General features: G+C 41.4%; 1 protein-coding gene across 1 annotated transcript in view; it reads right to left on the minus strand.

The window, feature by feature from the left end:
* Positions 1-24099, minus strand: part of T265_13443 (hypothetical protein) — a gene marked incomplete at both ends in the record, with an annotated part of 86953 nt that overhangs the window by 28692 nt on the left and 34162 nt on the right. Inside the window, 5 exons of the mRNA XM_009168898.1 lie at positions 1067-1452; positions 1942-2453; positions 6619-6741; positions 15657-16051; positions 19848-20052. Coding sequence (XP_009167162.1) covers positions 1067-1452; positions 1942-2453; positions 6619-6741; positions 15657-16051; positions 19848-20052 — 1621 coding nt within the window. The remainder of the gene's footprint in view (positions 1-1066; positions 1453-1941; positions 2454-6618; positions 6742-15656; positions 16052-19847; positions 20053-24099) is intronic.

Below are 24099 nucleotides of genomic sequence, written 5' to 3' on the forward strand. Positions count from 1 at the left end.
AAATTCTGCATCAGATATACGTATGCTGAGATGATGAACACTCAGGGAATTAACTTGACGAAGGGTACGATTGAATTCCATCTACTTCAGCTGAGTCTTCCAATATAATAAAAATCACTGAAAGTAATAAATCGCCACTGAAAATCACCAAGTCCGCTAACACCACCACCATTATGCACGTGGCTTAAAATGAGTCCAGCTCCCACCCGAGAAGTTGTCACTCAGGGAGCAAGTCAATTCGTGCTTATATGACATGGTTTCAGCGACTGAAGGAGAAGTGGTACCATACCCTGCGTACGATACTGATCAGCCGGTTATGGAAACGTCACGGGTTTGAGACTGTCTGAGTTTCGAAGTTTGGCTTCACTAACATGACAAAATTTAACAGATCTCCTGACATCACACTAAAAATCAAGTTACTTGCAAATTAGTCTTTATGCAAACACAAGCGCACTGTGATGTTCAAGTAGAAAGTCGGGATTATGAGGGTTTATGGATTACATCCACCTGTTCAGCCTCAGAAAGGATGAATCCATTAGTGGAATTTGTGGAGTTTTCATCGACCCAGGAAGTAGTAGTACTGAAACGCACTGCGATCCAGCCGAAACACAAAGCGGTTTTTGGGCGACATGTTTAGCTTAGAATATCGTGGACGATAAATTCAGGTGAAATTAAGATGGGTTTTTCACCCAGATCCAAAGAACTTACAAATAAGAATTTATTGCAGATAGGTTTGAATTTTTTGACTGCGAAACCTAGGTGGCATAATGGGGAACTTTCTATTCGCTCATTTTGATGGCCACATTGACGATGCAGGAATAATGGCTGGGCTGATGAAGTTAATATTGATCATATACGAATGGTGAGGTATCATATGACTATTGTTTAATAGACAGAAAACGTAGGTTCATATGGCTGTTACCACATAATTAATCGTGAGCCACAAACGCGCGAAACCTATATGCATTATGGTGATAGGGGAAGTGATTAAGGTTGAAGGATTCCTATGCTGGTAGACCGCGACATGAAGATAGAAACAGTCTTACACCAGCTCTAATCAGTTTACCTCAATCATACGATGCCAGAGAATGATGGAACCATCCGATAAATGAATCCAAACAACCACTAGACCGGAACTGTCAGAGGACTTGGGACGTGGAAAGTCTGCGCGCGATCCATTGAGCAGATAGCTCCGGGAACTCCCCCGAAAGTGGTTATGGAGTAGTTGATCCGATCCGTCCAAGTTTGTTTCATGGCCAAATGATTTGTGGATTGTACCACTGTGCATCATGCGACCACCAACTAGGTCCAGTTGGATACCATACAGACCAGAAGTTAAAGGAAGAATTTCCTCATTAGTTTGAAGGTTCGAATGACCACGGAACAAGCTGGTTTGATGCGCGTCCCAGGGAAGACCAGGATCAAAGCTTTGTCTCATTTTGACTCGCACGTCTATTAGAAACAAAGTTTGGGAGTTAGAAACTTCTTCCAGATGAACAAATGTGTGTAACTTCATCGGGCCAACAAAACAATGTGCGCAGGATTATTGGCACACACACAAACTGGTCTGATAAGCTGATCCGAACTCTTTTATAAAGTTGACTTTGTGCAAGACTAGACTCTCTGTAGAGATTGTTCAAGAATCTGACCACGCAGTGTTGTTGAAAGTTGTCCCATTTTGATTAAGTGGGCATATTTTCATTATGGTGTGTCGATATGTGCAAATCTACCGCTGTTCCTTCAACCAACTCGCCTGTTTAGACAAAAAATAAACGAATCTGACAGAGAAGTTTGTGGTATACCGTCCTCTCTGAACACACTTGACTAGTGTCACCTAACAGATGAACCTGTTGAACTTTTTCATTAAGTTTCGTTTAGTCTTAGCGCTGGTTCCAACTCTTTCTTCATGTAGAGGAAAAACAGAGGGAATAGTTTCCGTACCTGTTACGAACTGGGCTGACATGCCTACCGGCCACACGCTAGTTTCCTCGGTTATCTCCACTGCCATTTGAACAGTCGATTTAGAGCTCCTCAGAAGGTTTTCAAGATCAGATGCATTTGCGGACGTCTTCTGCTGTTGATCCTTAAGCTGTTTCTCTAGACCCGGAGGAATCGCCGCCCGCAACACTGTAGCATCAAGTGTTTCCAAACGGAGGTGTATCAGGCCGGGATGCTTTCCAAGCAACCATACGTGTGATGGTCCTGGTAAGGGATCTCGCAAGTTTGGTTGCCCATTCATCAACTCCATTGAGGATTTTGGTTCAGCAGCCTGGAGTTGATCGTTTCTGTAAATCATCACGAGTTCTGCCGATGCAGTAGAAGTGCTATTATCTTCCGATGAATTGTGAACAAGTCGCAGTCTGTGTGCCGTATACTCGGTAACGTCGACATATTGATCAATTTTTCCCCCCAATACGTCCTTGTCGTAAAGTACGGAGCCAGCAAGAATGAACCTACATTAGAAAAACAAATTCAACTTGATGAGTTCCGCAATATTTACTCAGCAGTTTTAAATAGTGTTCAACTTTGAGCAGTACCTGAGTGATAACATCAAACTAATCGCAAATTTCCTTCGATTGTTCGCACATGAAATTTCAACAGTTAGCTACTCAACGCAACGGCTGGCCTCTAAAACAAGAATCCCAGTGGAACTAAATGGAAGATAGTCTAATATGTAACCAGACCATCTGAATTCATGACATGATGTGCAGTTAGAGGAGAAAACTACTACAACTAAGAGCAGTAACTTCTTCCAGAAACCACACAGAAATATACTAATGTGTGTCTGATTCATCGTCCTTGATAAGGTTTTCTTAATAATCCTTGGGAGGAACCAGTCTCCCATAACTTTGTTCACGATTTCAAAAACGCACAGAATTAATCTTATTCTTTGCGAAAGAGGGATTTTTGCAGATTACACTCTGGATACTAAAAAGATTTGGCCAACATTCTCATTATCTCTAATCCACGAGTTCTCATAAAAAAGCTTACCAAGTGGTTGAATCTACAGACTGCCTGAGTTGAAAACATTGCGACCAAGTTAATCAGGAATAGTGAAGATTGTTAATACGATAATGTTGAGGAAGTTACAGTCACAGTAGAAATGCATTTCTCAACCATAATGATCAAAAGATCCTACTTGTGCTCATACTGATTTACGGTGGTTACCTAATAAGCTATTATTCTGCCATCTGAGCTGCTTTATATTATTCGAGCGCTGAGTCGCACTCAGCGTGCCAGTGGACGGACTCAGTCCGATAGAACAGTGACACAGCTACCCATTAAGACTCACACATACAGCACTGTATCCCCTTCTACGCTCATTGGAATCGAGGTGAGGTTCATTGTTACTGATCGATCTCACTTTAGCAACCAGGATATTATTGGTCACCCATTTGGTCAATCGATAGCAATGCAGCTTCATCTCACTCCCTCATTGCAGCGCGTCCGTTCCTTTCCCGCTCAACGATAGGGTGAATTTGCGTTAATGCAATCGTGCGAGAGAGCGACAGAGAGAGCGTGCAGCTGTCATTTACGACGTCCCGGGTGTATAACGCAATAAACGTGTCTACGCAATGGGCACTGTGCTGGTTATGATACGGATAATCATTCTACCGAGAACAACGCTCGTGCTGATGGAAAAGTCATGTCCATCAATGATGCCAACGGCAGTCCTGTATGGTGACAGGTGCATTGCACATCTAGTGATTACAAACATCTAGGACACTTATGTCCAGCTATCGCTATCGTTGGTCTCACAGAAGGTTACAAATCCTTCCGTAAAAGCAAACGTGGTTTTTCCGTTCAAAATTTAATTAAGCTGGTTTCAGAGTTAAGGCATGCGATTGAGCGACTAATCGTATGGGTTTGATGTGATTTATCTGAAAACTGGTTTATGTACAGAGTTACGGAGAGGTACCATTGGAGAGCAACCTAGCTAAGTTGTCAACGAATATATCTCTGCGGTATTTTGCCAGAAGGCAGAGGCAAATAATTTGCTGATGAAAGGAGTAACTGATAAATGTTCCTCAAGATGTCTAGCACCGTCTAAACGTTATCACCCTGGGATGGAATCGCACTTGCGATCTTTCACTAGTTACCGTGTTGTTACAGCTGTTTGAATCAAACTGTCTTTTCTTACAAATGTATGCCCTAAACCTATTAAATAGATCACCATAGGTTACCAAGTCTCTCGTTGTAAGAGATTTAACCTGCTTTAGGTGATGGAAGCCAGTTTCGGAAATAGCGCTTACGATAAGGAATATAGAAGTTAAACCTGTTGCACAAATGCACAGGTGACTAAAGCCCACGCTGCCGCGGTAGTGAAGATCTCTTTCGGACAGCAGTTTAAGATTTACAAGTTCTTCTCAAAGGCACTCGTCAGAATACCTACTAAACCTAGTGGAAACAAAGCTTTCTAGTGACGCTACAGGTAACTTTATTGACCACCCTCACCGAGACAGTGAATGGCTGAACAACATTCACGTTGAGTGACCCATTCTGCTCACGCTGTCAGAAAACACGCAACCGTAATACGTAAAATTCTTTAATTCTGATCAGTGTTGAGACCCGGCTGCGACCTGAAGGGACACGATATTGATTACGGACTACAACTCCCTTTATCGGTGTCTGTTCTTTATATTCAGCTTGTAGTGCACAGGCAAAATAACCTACGCGATCATAAGTGCTTGATTTCCGTTGCTCAAGGAACGGTGCTTCAGTTTTTACAATGGAACCTTTACAAGAACATGAACAGTTGCCAAAGCTCGGCAAACGGAATTTTTGGTATTTTCAAGGCTAAATGTGGCTAAAATATGGCCTAAAAACAATCCATGTTAATCAGGTTTTTAAAACTTAAATCTCAGGACCTCGAACGTTAGTGAAATACTGATATCGTTCGAAGAAAAAGTAACCTTAGGTACTCATCTTTCTAATAAATCAGTCAGACCAACATACATTTGGTCTTCAGTGACTGTTCCTCATAGAATTAGAGAAACACATGTTACGTTATTCCACTTGGGCATTAGAAGTCAGGTTTTGAAGGCTGAAAAAAGCTTACCGGAATTACATGCATTTGGGCACTGATGATAGTTTCATACGTTTGCTTGTACTGCGAGCATTCATTACGGGTTCAACAGGGATAACTGAAATTAAGCTGTTAATTACACCGATTTGCTTCTATCAGACGTAGAGATCGGAAACTCAAGCCAATTCTTTGTTATTTCCCCCTAGAATGTACCATCAGTGTCAAATCAAATTCATAGTTCGTGCTTGGGTGAGTTTTGATAGAAATTTCAATAATATCCCGGAAAAATGACTTTTCTGTCCGTCGGACGCTAGTCCGAACCCCGTTACCACCCAAATGATTGAGGTGATTAGTGATACTTGACAAACTGAAATTCATGCAAAATTACTCTGTTGTGTATGTCAGATAAAGGTGAATGGGCAACAAGAGAAGACTGCATGAAACAAAGTGTTTAATTGATAGAAATATCGGCCCTTTACCATTATTATGAACGTTTACGTGTGCTTAGCGTCCTGAAATCACTGAAAGTTCCCTATTAGCTTGCCACTTGTACACTTGGGGCACTACAATCGATCGGTCTCATTGCAGCTTACTATGATTATGATGATTAATTGGAGTCTGAATACATCTCAAAGCAGGACGTCCAGCAGAGCGTGCAATGAAATCCGCATCCACTTTTGCTGACTAAGACAAATGGAAATCTTTGTCTTATGATGGTTTTGGATGCGCAGCAGTCAAACGTAGCTACCACTGTAACCCTAGTGTAGATGTGCAGATAAATGCGGTTTTGTTGTGTTTGCGCACATTGACTTCTACCTACTTACACATTTGACTATGAATAGCAGACGTAGCCTTATCCTTACTTATCTCAGTGCACATAATGTTGGCGTGAGTGGGTATAGTCATAATCGGGTATATCGTCCATTAAACCCAGCTTCACAAATTTCGGCCACGCGATGATAGTAGTGGGCCATTTAAGTGACATTGTAGAAGTCTTGCAAAAATTGTTCCGTATGATAGATTCCATCCAACCGACTTCAAAAAAGCCCGTATGAAATCACGTGTATCTCAAAAACTGCGTCAAATAGTGGGTCAAAGATTATTATCAGTTCTCTGTCTTGAAGGTTCACAGCATACACCGAGTAGCTGAAATGATTATCAGACAAATAGGACCACATACTCATTTGATTCTGAAGCTTTTCGTACACAGCAGCCCCAAACTTGCATTGGCGTTAAAATCATCCAATGCACAACAGAAACGCAGCAAAAAATAATACCGTTGTACTGGTTAAATTTCAGTGGAAATATCATACATATCACCTTTGTATTGATTCATATTTAAGATACCTCCTTCCGTGAAAACATGATTAGAGAAATATCACTTGTTTCATTTCCAAAAACATCGCGATTCGGCAAGATTCGGAAATCGACCAATGAGTGGTATCGCTTCGACGTCGCCGCTGCTTAGCTTCACTTTTTATTGAAACAGGAAAGGCCTTGTTACAAAGTAAAGCTAAGCCTGCACAAACACATGTTGGAACCCCTTTTGCCGTACGAGTGTTCACTTAATTCTCGGCATGAATTCGGCTTACCTTGCCAACACGCGGATCGGCAGATGTTGAAAAAAGGTTTCAGAAGTACGGTTCGCGGGACTGTGCAGTAACTGTTGTTGGTGTTGTGCGGCATTCCAGCTGCGCCCGTAATCCATTGCTGAGCTGCGTGTTCGGGTACGGAAAGCAAGAAGTCAGATTCGAATGCTGAAAGGCTAATTGGTCAAACAAATGCTGTAAGTGCGCAAATCCACTGACGCTTAGAAGGCCGATGAACATGATGGTGCAGTGAAAGTTCATGTTTACAAAACAGCTTACAATTGGCCGGAACATGCACTGATTTGTTTCGGTGTGTACCGAGCCTCAAGCCGGATCTTAAAGGAACAACAAAGTGCAAAAACTTAATCTTGTTCCCTAACATTCCTAATAACATTCCTGATATAACTTTCCTAATATTTTTCCACGTCAATTTTGTCGTGGAAGAATTGTGATAGATTGGTCACTCAAACAGGTGCGTTGAAAGTTTTGGTTGATGTTAAATTTTAATAACACATGGCTTAAATCTCCAATGTTTTTATTCCACCAATTTGGGAGATATCGCATGAGAAACGTCGTATTCGCTAGTGAGATGGAATGAGTTAAATGGTGCGGCCAAATTGAGGCTGTGACACTACGTTTCCCGCGGGAATACAAAGGGCATCCTGATGAAGACGAATGGCATGCAAAAAACTGGATAATCAGAAAGAATGCAGTTTCAAGCATGAAATCCACTGATCTTGTCAGTTCGATCGCAAGTTACCGTTTCGCTATATATGAGTGATAAGGAGATTTGAGATTTTCACTTAAAATTGGTTTGGCCTATTGTAAACGGCCGAGTACTACTGCTGTGAATCACCAGCGATGTGCATCTCGAATAGGTCTAGAGTGCAAAGCACACAAGCCTATCCTCGAACCTGTGATTGCTTGAGTAGGGATAACACACTAGATTACGTGATAGAAGCTGAGTGGTTGTGAAGGGATGACGATGGCCGTTATGAGGTAAAGACCGGAAGACTTGAATCTACTGAATAATCCGTGAACAGTTATAGCCGACGATCCTCAAGGAGGGTGAAACAGCAGTAAGATAAGCCTTGGCTTTTTAAAGTGGACCAGGTTACACAAAGTAAGAAATTTCAGTGAAAAAACAGTATTGTTTTTCAAAGTTTGGTACCGTAAACTGCGTCCGGAAGGGCAACACGGTACGTGAAATGAGCACAGAGTTCTTACTCAGGTGAAACACTGAACAATGGACTGTAAAGACGAGATATATACAATTCACTTGTCTAACACTATGGCGTTCTTTAGCTTGTAATAAAATGGTAACGAGTACTTGTGTAACGGTGGATACTACTGATGAGGCATGCGAGTAACTCATATGCAACTATTGGAAAGTAGGATTTATTACGGAATTTGTGGAATTGTTTCGCAACATTCGTTTACATTTGAGTGATAGTCAACGAATATCTAGGAAAGTTTAGGAAGTCGCATTCAAGAAGAAGACGGATGTTCAGTTTTTACAAACAAGATGCATTTGAGAGTCTTGCTTTCTTGTCAAATAGTCTGTAATTTTCCAGTTGGATTTTCTAATAACTAACTCCACCGCAAAGGCCTTTCTTTCACCGGTACAAACTTAAACGACCTTGACGGACGTATCTAGCGCTCCCAAGAAGATGATCAGACCAAACTCCGCACTCAAAAAATGCCATTGTGTTCTTTCTGTAGGTATGTCGGTGATGACGCCATCCACTTATATCCAAAACGAATCGGACATCCAAACGACCATTTTCTAGAGACTTTCAACCCAAACCATGCAATAAAAAACGCAAAACAAGGCTGGAAATAGAGCTATCCATCAAATACCTTGTGTCACCAAAATTTTCCGAAAACGATGACTACCCAATTGGTTTCAAGTATTTTTCACGTGACTATCCATCAACTACTTCAAGAAATGAAAAAGCTAAAGTGACAGCTGTTCATTTCTTTGGTTCAATGTTGACTTTGAAAGTAAATTTACGAGCGACATGAATCAAACATATTTTGTTGGAAACAAATGTGTTTATGCTTGAAATATTTTGAACGACTATCCGCTATGATTTTTATACATAGTTTATTTCGTGGCATGTCATTCAACTACCAATGCTGGTCAATTCGCAGTTTTTGAGAGCGCCTTTGTTGGCTGGGTGAGGTGGCCTGATGGATTAATATACCAAAAAGAAAGCTACAAACAGAGTTAATCTTTGAAGAATCCTCTTCTCACAGAAGTTGTGCAAAAGTGCAGTTGCTGGAAGCGCATCTGTAGAATTCGAAGCGAGGATCCTCATTTAATAACGTTTCTGAAGGGAAAACCTTGTACTCTACATTTAAACTTTAACTGAAAGTAAATCTACTCGCTTGCTTTCCGTTTCCGGTTACAGGAATACTATTGTTGAGCACCACTGGATCACTGCCACATGATTCTAATATCTATTTTTCGAGAAGAATAAAGCAACAAAAGGAAACTAACCCACTAATTCACCATTCTCACAGTCAACCTGAATTAGCGGTGAGGCATAGTATAACCTTACCAGGACATTCTCCGAACAGTTCACGCAGAAACTGAACCAAGAAACCAAAATCATATTACATGTCCCTTTTACCGAAACAACAACAGCTAGTTGGCTGTGCAAACTCGCGTTCCCGTACGTTAAGATCTTCGGACCCCTAACTTAACGCAGTCACGCGCGGTTTTAATGGATAGTTCGAGAAACGTTAAGCGCTTCATCTTTCCCTGCATTTCCATCTTCCTACAATGTTCTCAACACTCTTCTTATCGGCATAAAAATAGCTGTCAGTAAAAATTATTATCAGTTCTATTAAGGACTCAATACCAATATTACACCGTAAAGAATATGCCAAACGAACTATTATGTCGCTTTCACAAATGAATCCAGAAAGACATCTCGTTAGAAGCGCCATAATGATCAGCACCAGACCAGACGTCTGCAAGCTTGCGCCGTAGCACGGATAGGATAGAAAAGTCCGTATATGTGTTACGTACAACATAACTAGGTACGTGCGTGCGGGTGTTTGGATTGGTTGTCAATATAGCCCAATCTAGTTGTGTTGTTAGAGTTCTCACAGTGGGCTAGAAATCGCTATGTCCATCGATCCGAAGCAAAGAAAAACCAGACAATGTAATTTATAAACAAGACTGACTGTGGCTAAATTTATGAGCAGGAACAAGATGAGTGGATTAGATGCTTTCATTATTGAATTGAAAACTAACTAATCTCCAAAAATATTTGCCCGAGTTCTGCTTTTCCACTCTACTAAAACTGAACCAGAGGCATCCACGGGTTTGCATATGTTCATAATCATTTGTTCAAGTATGCTCAGAACACAGTTAAGAAATAAATGCTCCTTTGGAGGCGTGCCCGAAGCACGGCGGAATAATATGGATACAAGGTTAGGCAACAGCGGAAACCAGATGGGCTACTTTTCGGCTGATGCATGACGCTTAAGAATTCGGAGTACAAACTGCCTGGTTTTTGCATGCACCTTTTCTAAATACTAAAAACCATTATAAAGTTTTCCATCACCAGAACACCAATAATGTTTTGCTCACAACTGTAACTTGACCAGAGTGCCATTTGAGGGACGATTCGATGACAAATACGATTCCTCAAATCTATTTCCCTCCCGTCCTGCAATTGAAGTGCTCGATATCATTAGTGATCTTGGAACTGCATTTCTTTTTTAAAGAGCTCGGTAATACAAAAGGTTGTCCCTGGAAATTGCCCGTCACTTAGTCTCTTCATGCCTTTTTTTATCCATTGCTATATTAAAAAGGCCGCATTCCTTCGGGAATGGGATCAGTTTACCAGGGCCTTTCACGTTGCACTAATATTTGTGATTGAAACATGGTGTTTTGAGTTGGTCCTGAGGTTGTTTACTTTTTTGACGTTACAGAGATGGACAAATAAAAGTACAGATTGTTCGTTCAACTATTCAAACAGGCAGCGAAAAATCACATATCCCTCTGCGCACTTCATCGTACGGACCACTTGCGTAGCTAAGGTATTAGTGGATATCCGTCTGTCCTTTGTTTCTCTCCTTCATTTATTAAGACCGTTGTCTGCTCTTTAGGCTAGTTAGACTAACCTGATGCTGTTGTGTTTTCCATGGGTAAATAACTCATTAAACGACTTTAAAGTATCTTGAGAGGCAAATTGGTAACATTCCGTTGTAAGTTGATTGAGGTGTGCCCTTGTTAAACGTATTGACACATTCCAAAATTCAAGATCCTGATGGATCGGATCAATAAGAACGGGAAAATCGGCCATTTGTGTTGTGTTGCTTCCTTACGAACACCAGTATGGCTCGAAATTTTTTGCCGCGGAACACTATCATTTGGTTTCAGTAACTTAATCATCTATCACTCAAAGTGGCATTCATTTTATCAGTCGCACCATATCAGGAAGGAACCAAGGACCTAAGGGAAGTAGAAATTTTGATACGCTGTCTGCTAAGATTGCAAAAAAATTTTATTTTTTTTTCAAAACAGCATTCTAGTATCTAAAAGCGCAAGCATTTGGAAGCATCACTTTCGCTTTTTTCAAACTTCGATCTCTTTTTTTGTATTACATTATCAGATGTGGAAAAATCTGATGAAGCGTTAGGTGTAGCATGAATGTAGTTTCTTCGTACATTTTTACCAAGCTTTGCACACACACGAACCTTAGGCAAGCGGGCACCCTAACTACAGGTTACCTGTGACAAAGCTGTAGCAAGTGCCTCGCCTTTATCTGACCTGATGGCATTTAGTTTGTGTGGACGGAAGGATGTTCACCTGCGATAATGCACCGAGATCAAGCAGTGTGTGCATTTGTGTGTGATGTACAATGCGCACTTGGTACTGTTTTTGTGCACCCTGATTATTGTTAGCCCGATTCATCCACTGTACAGTTTACCTGGCGCAAGCGTTGCCAACGGGTGGGTTAGTAACATTATGGGAGACTGAGAATGGAGAAACAAGAATGATGGTTGTTAATTCTTCCAGTGATCATCGGTCGCTTACTATCATACGATGGATGGCATTTGAGTGAATGGAACTCAGCGCACTAGTGAAACTTATGATACGACCTGAACCCAATCCGCTGTTTTATGAGAAAAGGGGTTGTTCAAGGTTTATGATATGCCAGAAAGTGCTCCAAAAAACAAACTAAATCAGCGATGAAAAAATACAAAATGACGGCTGACTGTAGAAACCGTTTGGGTCTTCTGATTTCCATTTCGTCTTATTCTATCCGCCTTGCGTATGTATTGAAATTTATGTTAGGTGGTCCTGACCAGGACTCAGTAACAGGAGATGAATTTATCTTGGAAGGGCAAATTTTTTATCAGGGTATTCGTACAACAAACGTGTTGAAAGCTATTCTTAGTAATTATTTTGAGAGCGCAGTAAAACAACAAATCATTTTCAGTCGTCTCAACGTTTCTTCCTTGCCTTTCTGAAAACTTAAAAAAACCTGAAAACGGACTCTTCGGAACCTTTTTTTTAATTATTCGATACACTATTCTCCAAACAGCGACAATTCATGTCGAATTGGACTTTAATTTGACACTTCTTACTACCTCATTTTTTTCAAAATATTATAGTTACAATAAAATGAGTGCTCTCGGGATACTTCGCGGACAGTTGTCAGTGCGACACAGCAAGGATGTGTCGTTTAAAATGATCGAATCGACATACGTGCACCAGAAAAACAAGTGATGGAAGAACATTTGCGGGTGTCAAAGCTGACACGCTAAAGGGTCCGCCGTTTTTTTATAGATGGTAGATCGGCTCCGTACATAGTGGTATTTACCGTTTGCTTCCTGTCCTAGTTTACTAGTGTTTCATGGAAAGCACCCAAAATAAATACAACAATGGATTTCGAATTATTTTGGACGTGACCAGCATATGGGAGGAGAGTTCCTGGTAAATTGAATGAATAAGGATGTGAGCATTGAGTCGCAGAAGATCAGTAGCTGAGCTAACAAGTTTACAGTCTACTGCAAAAGATTATTCAAAAACCAAGGTGTGGAACAAACTTTACAGAAATTGCTACACACAGCAAAAATGTCACCCCATCTTTGGCCTTCCCAATCCATCCAACCCACCTCCAAGCGCGTCTTGCAGTGTTATCTCATCACGGTACCACTTAGGATGGTCCGCAATGACCCTCACTCTCTACCAAATTTGCAACCGTTGTCAGTTCTTCTTGTGTGCATATTTAGCTTACTCGACTTAGTTTACTCGACTTAAACTAAGTCCAAGACGTATGTCCATAAATGTTAATTGTATGACTACGTAGTACTAAATTCTTACGGTAAAATACCGATAAGAATAGTTGGCCATTAATTGCACCGTAGCGGGAACCAGGTTTGCCAAGTATTGCATGGTCTACTTTCTATGCTGTTCATTTGACATTGCTTCCACTAATATTCAACAGCGGTTACTCCACAACACCAACGCCTGACTGGGAAAAAAAGTACTTTTTTCTGTTTTGAACTTTCTTCCAATACTATCTTCTGGCATTACGGTATCATCTGCTTCTGGTTTACCTGCTTAATACCTTTGCATACAAGCTTATCTGCGATCAGTCCAATTTGGATGCAAGTAAAACATAAAGTTGACGGAAACTTGGGGGCCTCGCCCACCTAGTGAGCCCGAAGAAGGGCGAAACCGGTCCTGGGCTGTCGAAGGGTTTTCAGCAACCTTGTGAGTAGTTTCCTTCATGAGAGCTAATCGAAAACTTTCAGCGTGGCAGCCTAAACGAAGCTTTTATTTGTGATGCAAACTGGGAGTCTAGATGTAAATGAACTGCCTCTCGGTTGGTGTACCTTTACGATTCTATCAGGTCGGAAGCGGCTCACCGGGGACAGACAGATCCAGTATACTTGGATTCGTTGAACTAGCGCCGCTGTTTTAATCAGCTTGTGTCAGATGTACAGACGAATCGGATAATTTGACTAAAATGATTTTGATTACCAGAGCCATAATTTTTGACGCTCCAAAAAGAGTTCAGCCCCTGCACTAGTGGAATACTCAGAGAAGTAATCTACCTGCACCATTGTAAGGTTGTCCTTCAATGTAGCAGACGTCCAGAATGCCTAACAAAACATGGTCACTCCATAGAAGTGTCTCTCCGTGGTCTCTCTCTTCAGTCTCTCACCTGGCAGGGACACAACGACTAAAAAAGGGTCGAGTGGAAATAGTATTCTCATTGGAGTGGCCCCTCTTGTATTACGCTGTACAAAATGTTGTGATATCACCTGGTGTCCCTGATATGCTATTCTGAGTTTGCCACTTCCTGTCTTGTTTACATTCGAGCGAGAAGACAGCCGAATTTGGCTTGCACTGCTTCACATATGAAAGCCTAAAATATCCATCGTGTTAAGAGTGACAGCATGATCCCTTTTGACTAATACGTTGAAATTTAACCTTTAGTTCATTCCAACTTAGTTCTAAAAATGAGAAATTTTCAGTCTTTTTATATTGGAGCCTTTAAATTCTACTTCACTTCAAGACACTCTCTGCTGATTTTCACCGCGATTTTGTCTAAGAGAATCTCTGATTTGAAAGTACATGATGAAAGTTTGAAGACATAGTTGATAGTCGAATTTCCACACCGAAAAATGTACTTTTCGGATTAATTATCGTATTTCCAGCTGATGTTGCACACCTTTGATCATCAAGCACTCCGATTATTTCTGCCGCTCCAAATGCCACAGCTGTCTTGTGCGTCGTTAAACGGGAAAGGCCGTGCTGGTAAGCAAACCCCCAAGGATCAATTTACACATGAACTCGTTGACGAACATCTTACCACCACACAAAAATTGGAAAAACAGGTTCCAGTTGCGCCATTTTTGTTGGCACAAATCATTACCTCTACGTATGGTGCACATCAACGAGTCTCTTCCAAGTGATTTCAGACCCATTTTAACTTCAGGTAGGAAAACAAACCTTGACAGGCAATGGCGAATTCTTCATCTTAGACAAAACAGTAAACGAAAGTGTTCTAGTACTTCATTCTTAAACACGAATGTTATCATCGTCGTACCCCATCAGTGGTTGGAAGACAGTAGGTTACAAAACATTTGTTTGTTTCTTTCCCTGAAGCTTTGTTCCTGTACTTTTATGTGGAAAGCTCTGGTTGTACCTTGTTTTCTTGAACCTGTCCTAACCTTTGTGACAGTCAATGGATTCTGAAACCACTGAATTGTAAAACTTCTACACTTCTCTGTAATTGACTCAGAATTACCCCGCTGTCGTTTCGCATCATTGAGATGACCGCCTTCTGGACGGCCACGGCCAGATTGTCCAGATGGCTGCACGGAACTTTACTACATGCAAGTATCGCACAAAACCATAGAGTCGTAAGTCCGGTTGACTACTGTCTTTATAATTTCCACAGTCCCAGCTTGCTCTTCAAGAGTGACAAGGGCAATGCGCAACAACTCGCTGGGGAGCACTATTTGATAATGCTCACTTCAGTGTGTAAAACAATACAAAATCCTCAGTTTCCCAGCTTACGGGTGATCCGCCTGCCTGATCAGTACCAGACGGGGCCAAGCTGTTAGTGAGCTGTCCGTGTATCGTATCACGTATCGTCCCATACTACTATATTCGAAGGAAAGAAACTCAAGGCGGAACCTCAAGGTGGTTTGTTACGCAAAAGGATATCAATAAGCTAATAGCAGCGAGGGAGTCCATAGAGTCTAAAGCACCATCAGTTTCACCGTGAATATGATCGTTGAATTAAAAATAGATGACGTCTTGGCAGGTCAGAAAACTGGGCAAAATAATTGCTTATTTGGTGTGTTGTGAAATTATGGAGGCGGTAAAGCAAGACACATTTCTGAGCTTATAGGAAAAATTAAACAGTTGAATATGCAACTACAGCCTCTAGTCGTGGTAGAATATTTCCGCTTTCATACCCAAGACAAAGCCAAAATGCATTCTCATTGACAGGAGCCGAATTAATGAAGAAGCAAAGCAGTGGAAAAAATAAACTCACTGAGATGAGGCTATTTCAGTCGCCAAGCGTTTCAGACGGATAGGTGTCATTTTTTCAAGTCCCATATTTGGTGGCGAATTCTCAACCGTATCTGGACCAATGACCAAGCGTAGTGCTGGCGGTTTGGGGAACCAGACAAGTAGCGTGGTAGTCGCACTTCTTCCGTCCAACTTGGCAACCAGTGGCAATCCTGGAGATCCATCGAGTTCTGCACCGGAGAACCCAAGCTTGGAACAGCTATCATTTGCAAAATGAATCACCGCATCATCACCGGTGTGGCATGTGGCCCGATCAGTCACATCAATCAACTGACCGTCATGGGTCAGTCCATAAACCCAGACTGGATGAGTGGTTGGTCTCCCACTAAGTGCAGCCACGTTCACAAGGGCAGAAGTCTAAGAAGAAAAGGCGCGTTCAGTAACGAGCTGACACCAGGAAACTAGTCAGTCACCTGCTTTTAAATCTGACTTGCTCCAAAGAAGCATCTAGTGGTCAGTTTACTTTGTACTATGTCGAATGAAGCAAGCGTGAGGGTAGCGCTGGTAATGTGGACAACTAGGCACAGTCTATGGGATAACCCTGACTGAATGCAAGCTGTCTTGTAACCAACAGAATTCACACGGTGGAGTTCGGTTGTCATTATATTCAAAATAAAAATGGTCAGTTAGCATCAATTTTATTCGTGGGGACTGAATAAAGATTCACAAATTTCGCTCCGTTCGGCCACGGCGAGATATCATGCTGGGTACCTGTGTCAATATCAACGGATAAGTCAAAGAGGAGGTGACGTTACATATGTATGTGGCATTTTACCCGCGACTGAGTATCTATGATTGCTTGCCAGCAGAAATGACAAAACTAATTGTTCACAGTTTTTTCTTGAAGTTTCCGAAATCTCGAAGAATAAAGCATTTGACTTGGCTTGATTTTAACATAGTTTTCAAATCCAACAGCTGATAACAGATAAATAACTAAATAGGCTGTGGGTGGTTTTTCCGATTATAGATAGATCCTGAGAGCTAAACGACGTGTTCAGCCGCATGCTCAATCTGACACTGGAACGGTTATCCTAGAGGTGCTATTTAATAGGTTCAGCTTTGTAAACGGAGTGATTCGTCACCTGGTTTCGTTTCATTGTTTTGATCCGATTTCTTACAACAATCTAAACCCAAGTTAGGCAGTACTGTTGCATCTACTACCAGGGGGCGAAACAACACCTACTTGCCCTGAATATAGTCACTCGACTAAACGAAATCACATCACACTGTTTCCAGACAAGGTATATATTCACTTAGTATTGCTGATATCAACTGCAGACGCTGCTTATCAAGTATTCGACCAAGCACGTGGTTTCTGAATGGACGAAAAGTGTTTATTACAGTAGCAGCCCATCGGCACGGGATAGAAGACTGACAGTCTGCGCGAGGTTTTTTCCATGTATTGTCGGCTTGCAGGAAGGATAATTGGCTTAGTTTTTTATCATCTGTCTTAGGGTGGAGAAGCCCTAGATGCGAATTCTACTCATGGGTACAATAATATTGGATAGATAGTCTGAGTGGAATTCCAGACTAAAACATGGTTTATAAAAATGCTGACGAAAATATTTGTGTGGAATCCCAGTTTACCTAACTACTTACTTACTTACTTTCTTACTTACTAACTCACTTACTTACTAACCTACTTACTTACTTACCTACTAACTAACTAACCTACTTACTTACTTACTTATTTACTTACGTACTTACTTACTTACGTACTTACTTACTTACTTACTTACTTACTTGCTCACTTACTTACCTACTTTATCAGTTTCTACTGTGTGTTGCTTCACTTGCTTTGATGGTTAGTCGCAGCTTCTAAATTACTGAGCTGTTTTGCTGAGAAGTATTCCGTGATTGTTGTCAGCTACATTTATGGTACACATGATTGCGGTGTCCGTCTTGGTGGTAGACATGGTGGCAAGTCTACTGCCGAATATGGGTAGCTCGAATGCACTGCTTGGCTGTTGGTTTTGGTTACCAACTTCGGCATTTGAATTGCAAACGTTTCGCTGCCGATCGAGGATACATCGTCAGTGCAAGGTTTCCGGTGACGGCATCTCTTTAACTAGTGACGAAACGTTTGTAATCTAATTCCAGGGCTCGACCGATAGGCCAAGAACCAATAGTTATTACGTCCTGTCGTACGCTCGTTAAACACTTTTCTAATGAGATCTGTGATGCAGTGGAATCAGCAGCTGCGGATTATGATGTGAGTCCTCCATATCACTTTATTAACTCAGGCATATGTTCGTCATCTGACGTCAAACCAATCATGCGAACGTCTACTAGATAAACTATAGGCGTTGTCCCCTCTGGTCATCGCTGCTATCGTGTTCAAGGGTTACATGATACCTCATTCGAAGGATCCTTCAGGTATATCTCAGCGAGAGTTCGCACCAGATTCCGTTTCTAAGAACGACTTTCGTCTGTTATTTAACCTGTATTTCCTAGACTGTTGATGATACATATCGGAAACGTACCTAGTCCTATACAGAATTAAAGCTTAGGAAGTCAGTCAACTGGCAGGTACCTGTTACGACGATACTTTGTATAAAAGATTTTCTGCTAAACGGTGTCCATTAAAGGGACTCAGGTTTATAAAGCGTAATTTACACAACCACATACTTTTGTGCATGTAACACCAATTTACCCGCGGAGTGAGAAATCACCCCATGATGAACCAAACGCTTAAGCAAAGTTCGTGGCACACTGGTAAGATGTTTCGGTGCCTTTTTTGTCATTCTGTGGTGCAAAGTGTTTGATTGGTGGCTAGTGGTACAAAAGGGTAATACGCGGGCAAAACATAATCAAGGAATGCACAAAGCTTTGTGTGTGTGGACCATGTCAAGTGCCACAAGTATAAAGCGCGCATGCATTGCTGTACGGACACATCAATGTTTACCTGACGACAATCATGAACCATCTGTGCGCTAACTCTTTTGTTTACTTTATCTGGTTTATGCGACAAGTCAAATCTTCACAAAATGAGGCACGATGGTTCGTTTCCCTTTCAACTTCATATCCCCTGCTAGGTTTCGGTTCACTGCACAAAGATTGAATTAGTGACCACTGATTACCCCAGGGGCAACGCTCGGTCCGTTATGACTTCTAGTAATATTTCAAATTTGTGGTCCGTAACTAGAGGGTCACGTTCCTGATGATTTTGAGAACTATTGCGGGAAGTTGCAACCCAATGCATTTTGAGTAGGAACCGAGTCACCAGTGGTGATGGTTAATTAGGGAAGAAAATAGTGAAAAACTGCGCACATTCATAAAATCAAAGACAGGGCTCTTCCACGAGATCGTTTTGCTCTAGCCTTATATACATGGTCTATGCGCCCCGTATGTTCCATGAGTCTATTGCATTTGTCCATAGTATCCCCAAAATGTCGTATTACAGTGAGCAGCATGGAGTGAGTGGATCACCATAATATGAACTGGACTCTGGGTGATGCTTCAGCTGACCAAATTCACTGGCTTCGATACAGTACTGGGAAAAAGAATGGTTGTAGAACATGAATTTTGCACCTTTCCTAAAGCAAACAAGCCTATTGTTTCCAAACTAATCGCTGAAACATTTGTCGGAGCTCTATGTAAGTGGTAATGATCGAACTTTGATGATAGTCACTGCCGGCTTCTTTCCGTTTAGTTCTCAATTACTAGAATTAGAGGCTCCTCAATCAGAATTGGCACTATTCTACTGACCGATAAAAACGAGGTTACTACAAATTTTTTGTCACAAAGTCGATGTGCACAGTTTCTATCGTCTTAAACCAAAGTTCTCTGAAAGTGAGCAGTAACTAACCTGATGATTTAAACCAATTCTATGAACTTAAAATTCTAACCCAAGCCACAGCTATTTCCAGGGACTCACCGCACGGAATCATATTTGCCAGGAAATGCTTCAAACCCCACAAAACTATCTATGCAACAACAGAACATGCAGATGAGCAATTGGCATTTAAAAAATTGTCATCTGTAAGCGTCAGAAGTGCAATTACGCTAACTGTGAGGTGGATCCCTCTTGACGAAGTTACATTTTCACTGCATAAAATGCGCCTATCAAAACATTAAATAGGCAATGGATGGCACAAGAACTGGCTATTATAGTGGAATAAGTGGATACACACAGAATATCATTTTAGTGTACCTTCAAAACCATTGCCAAATATTTCAGCTCCGACGACTCAATATTCAGTCGGGTCACAATCGGGCTGCCTCCAACTGCTCTGTCCGGAGAATTTCGTCTGCTCAAGCTGACAAGGCTCCAAAATATCCGAGGAGCCACGCGTCCTGAAGAGCCAGCGGGAGGTCGCATCACTCGGAACAATAATTTGTAGACTTCAGATGCCGGACTGAAATGTCGTAAAAGAGAGGTCACAGAAAAGAAGGCATAAGCAGGAAGTTAAAAGAAGTTCTCAGAAGAAATTTCAACATGCCAACTGGGCCTATCTGTATTACGCCTAGGTTGCTCATAAATTGTGAATTCTTCAGACCGGAAGTACCGTTATTCTAATTCTGTCAATTTGTCTTGTAGTTCATTTCCAACTTGGTCAGTTAATATTTATTGCACTGCAGTCTCAGACTTCAAACTTATACAAGAATACTCCGAGGGGTTTTTAAACTCGGCCCATTTTTCACTGTCATCTGATGGGCAATTTTTACGGGAAAGCTATCGGCACACCAAAAGTGTGCACTGACATTTTGCAAGTGAAAAATAAACAACCAAGTTGCTGGGCAACTGCGATAACATTGTATGATTCCGTTTTAGACAGAATATAACGCACAATGGAATGCCCAATCAAAAAATCAGCCCGTACAACTAATGAGCACTGTGGCTGCTTTTGGTCACTAATTTTTTGCATGTACGGTATGCGCAGAACGTAGAGACCCCATTATTTTACTCACCAAATATGCCTAATAACGACCTCAGAGTCTCGTGTAGCAGAGAAGAAAGAACAGAACACTCGCAGTCAACCCAGCTTTACCGAGCCGTACCAGTCACATGGTGACTCACAGCAAGTCTCGTACATAACAAGGCTACACTCCAAAGATTTTCAGAAAAAGGTGAAATCCTAGTGACTTTCAAAGTTATTGTTATATAAGCGAGCGAGATATAGCAAACAGGCACAACGAATGTTGTACCTGAGCTGAACAAATAACTCCATTCTTTTTCTCTCAGATTCAATAGGACGCATTTCGTAGCTGTTAATGTCGAAGAGGGATGTAATTTCGCATCTTTGTGCATTTGGTGTGGCAGAATGTCCCACGAAGTCTTAGTCGGAATGGCAGTATGATCGAACATTTTTTCAGCTCAAGAGCTTTAGCTGATAGAAAAAGCTGGGTTTTGGAGTGGTACAAGTGAGCAGTCGCTTTGTTCTGTTGAATTAGTCTATCGTGCTGCCTACAGCAGGCAGTGAAATACAACGAAGAATTTTAAAATATTCCAGTGTAATCATCACACTAAGGGACACTTATCGTTATTGTCAGCTAGTTCCTTACGCAGGATACGACTGCTACAACTTTATCAAAGAACACTTTAGATATAAAATAAAATAGTACCTGGTGCCAGCACTTCCCTAGCAGGTGCGTTTCTAAAACGTCACTAGCTGAAAACAAAATTATTTAGCTGGACCAAATGGCTCCAGGTTCAATACCGCACGTCCCCATCCGAATCACTCAGCATTTGGGCAATTAGAGTGAGAAGAAAATGGGAGTAAATGGGTCAGACAGGGAGGTGTATATCAAGCACAGACCATTTTACAGAGAAAAAACAGTTTTATTAGGGGCTTGCTAGCTTTCTCACCATTCTGGCCCTGTGAAATTTGCAGCAAAATATTACTACTCGGTTTCCAATACCTAAATATACTCGCCTACCAAGACAGTTGTTATTGCACCCACCGACACGAAAGATGGGACAGTTCAGCAGGCATGGCAGTAACTCAGGCGTCTCTCCTTTTAGGGAGCTGATTCCAAACCATCAGGTGAAGATAGTGTGCTAGCCAAGTTTGGATTTTAAAGTGATTTTAAATTAGTGGATCATACAAGCATAACGGGTATCAGCTGCCGGAAAAGGCTTCCCTAAATGCATTCGGATCTCCATCAAAACATAGATGACTTTTTGTGGGAAGTTTTAGGCAGAACATTTGGACTGCGGTAGCTCGACATTTTTATCGCGTTAGTTTTTTATTTCTAGTTTATTTCACGTCAGTTCCTATGAAAATCTCCTTCGAATATCGGGTTTTCTTATCAACTAACCCATCAGCTGCCAACCAAATATTGTTAGTGTCCAATCATTAATTACGGAATAATGATGTAAAACAGGGACTGTCCTGTAGCCTTGCCGCATATGGTTTTCGGGGTGAGTAGCAATTCAAATGCTGGCGGTCCTCTAGTTCCCATAAGGAAAAAAGTGCCTGTCCAGCAATAAATATCAACGAGGCGCATTCTTGGCACGCATGACAAGACAGGCCTCAATTTACAACAAATTCACAACCCATCCAGGGGAACTAAAAAGAACTGCATCTCTTCAACTAAATTAGACGAAGACATATCAAAACATCTCTGTCTGAAACGGCAAATCCCGGTTAAGGTCAGCGCTTAGATGATTTGTGTACAAAGGTAAAAGAGAACTGGAATATGTAAATGTTACAGACACGAAATTATTATTTGAGCAATCTAGAAAAATAACTCGAAATAGTTAGTAAAGTGGTGGTTACTAGCCACAGTGCAGGAGAAGCGTTGGGCGTACAGGTCAGTTGATAAGACCACTCAATATAGTATAGTGAGATGATTACACATGAGACTGAATCACTGAGGTTGTCGAAACAGGTAATTGTGCTTCATTTAGTAAAACTGAGCTTTTGAGCTCCTAGAAAAATGCGAGAGACTTAGCTCACCATAGCATTTGTGAGCGTAGTTCACCCGGAACATAAACATCTACAAGGCATTTTGATATTGAGTTTTTTCTGCAGATTACAAGCCTGTTTATACCTTAGGTAGGGGTAATCAAATTAAATGGTTTACAGTGTTTTCTAATTTATCAAAAGAGGGCTTAGTTTTACCGTCTAATTAGATTTTCAGCTGACACGGTGTATGGAGTTGTGGACAAGGTTGAACTACTTACTGTCAAAAGTTTTCTGCATTCGTTTCACTTTTAGCTGAAAAATCCACTTGCCTTGAATAGTCGAACAAAGGCAGGGTTTGGACTGGTGGGGCTAATGAGTAGTGCATATATTTGACTGTGAGGAGAATATGGTCTGTGGACCGATTTTAAAAACCCTATAACAAGAAGACGAATTTCTTAGATCTATCTAATTCAACGGCATTCAGAAGCACTCTGTCGAGTGGATAGGTTTTGTCGTTATCTATACATGAAGGAGTTCTATTATTGCACTTCATCCTATCCAACATGGATGCGAATTTTAATCGCCCGTGCCTAGACTTGAAAAACGACAGGGCGGTTGGCAGTGCCAGAGGTTTGTGAAAGTTCTGTGGAACCTGGGTCTCCGTAAGTTGGAGAGGCGTAGTTCAGCTGATAGGACTAAGTCCGAAATGTAGTTGGCAGGTTTCCTGAAACGTCTAGTAAGGAGATCGATCAATGCTGTGTTTTGAGAGCTTCTGGCTCTGTAAGTAAGTCGATGTGAAAATAAGTAAAGGAAAATGTTCTTACTGAGGCCACTCTTGAGGGACATTTTAGTTAGTGTCCCGTCAAGGTATATTTTACAGGCAGCTTACAGCTCCGTTTTAAGCAAGCATGCTTCATCTGAAGGTTGGGTGAATTCCCTAGCCACAGCAGAAATAGCTAGAACTAGGGGTGGAAGAGATTTTCGCTCATATTTTACTCATCATCATTTGTTTACATGGTTTCCAGAATATAGGGATATTTTTTCACTCCCGGGAAGTTTTGACTACCGCTGAACCAAAAACTTCATACATGATGCCCCTTTAATTTACAGGATGCAAGAGAGATATGCAGAGATATGCACCACGAACTCGGTAGGTACATAGTGTGTGCGAAGTGGGCACAAATGTCCGTGGGATGGACAGACATTTTGGATAATTTGTTACACGGTATACAAAGAAGGCTGAGACGCAAAACTAGTAATTAATACATGCGCTGTGTATCATATGCCTCATTGCTATTCTATTCATTGCAGGAGAATACATAACATACAGAAGGACACAGTTTTTTGTGAGTGAATAGGAATCTGGCAGTGGCATCAGAATATGTAGACTAGACAGCCATCACAACTACACTTCCTACATCCATCGACGGGAATTTCAGCCGGAGCACTGCGACGAAAGGAAATTAGAACCCGCACCGAAGTGCATGAAAATAGACCAGTGCATAGTGTGCCCTCCAGAAAATAGCCTAAGATTCATGCAACATCAGGTAACTT

This window comes from Opisthorchis viverrini, assembly GCF_000715545.1.
Source record: "Opisthorchis viverrini unplaced genomic scaffold opera_v5_66, whole genome shotgun sequence".
Lineage (NCBI taxonomy): Eukaryota > Metazoa > Platyhelminthes > Trematoda > Opisthorchiida > Opisthorchiidae > Opisthorchis > Opisthorchis viverrini.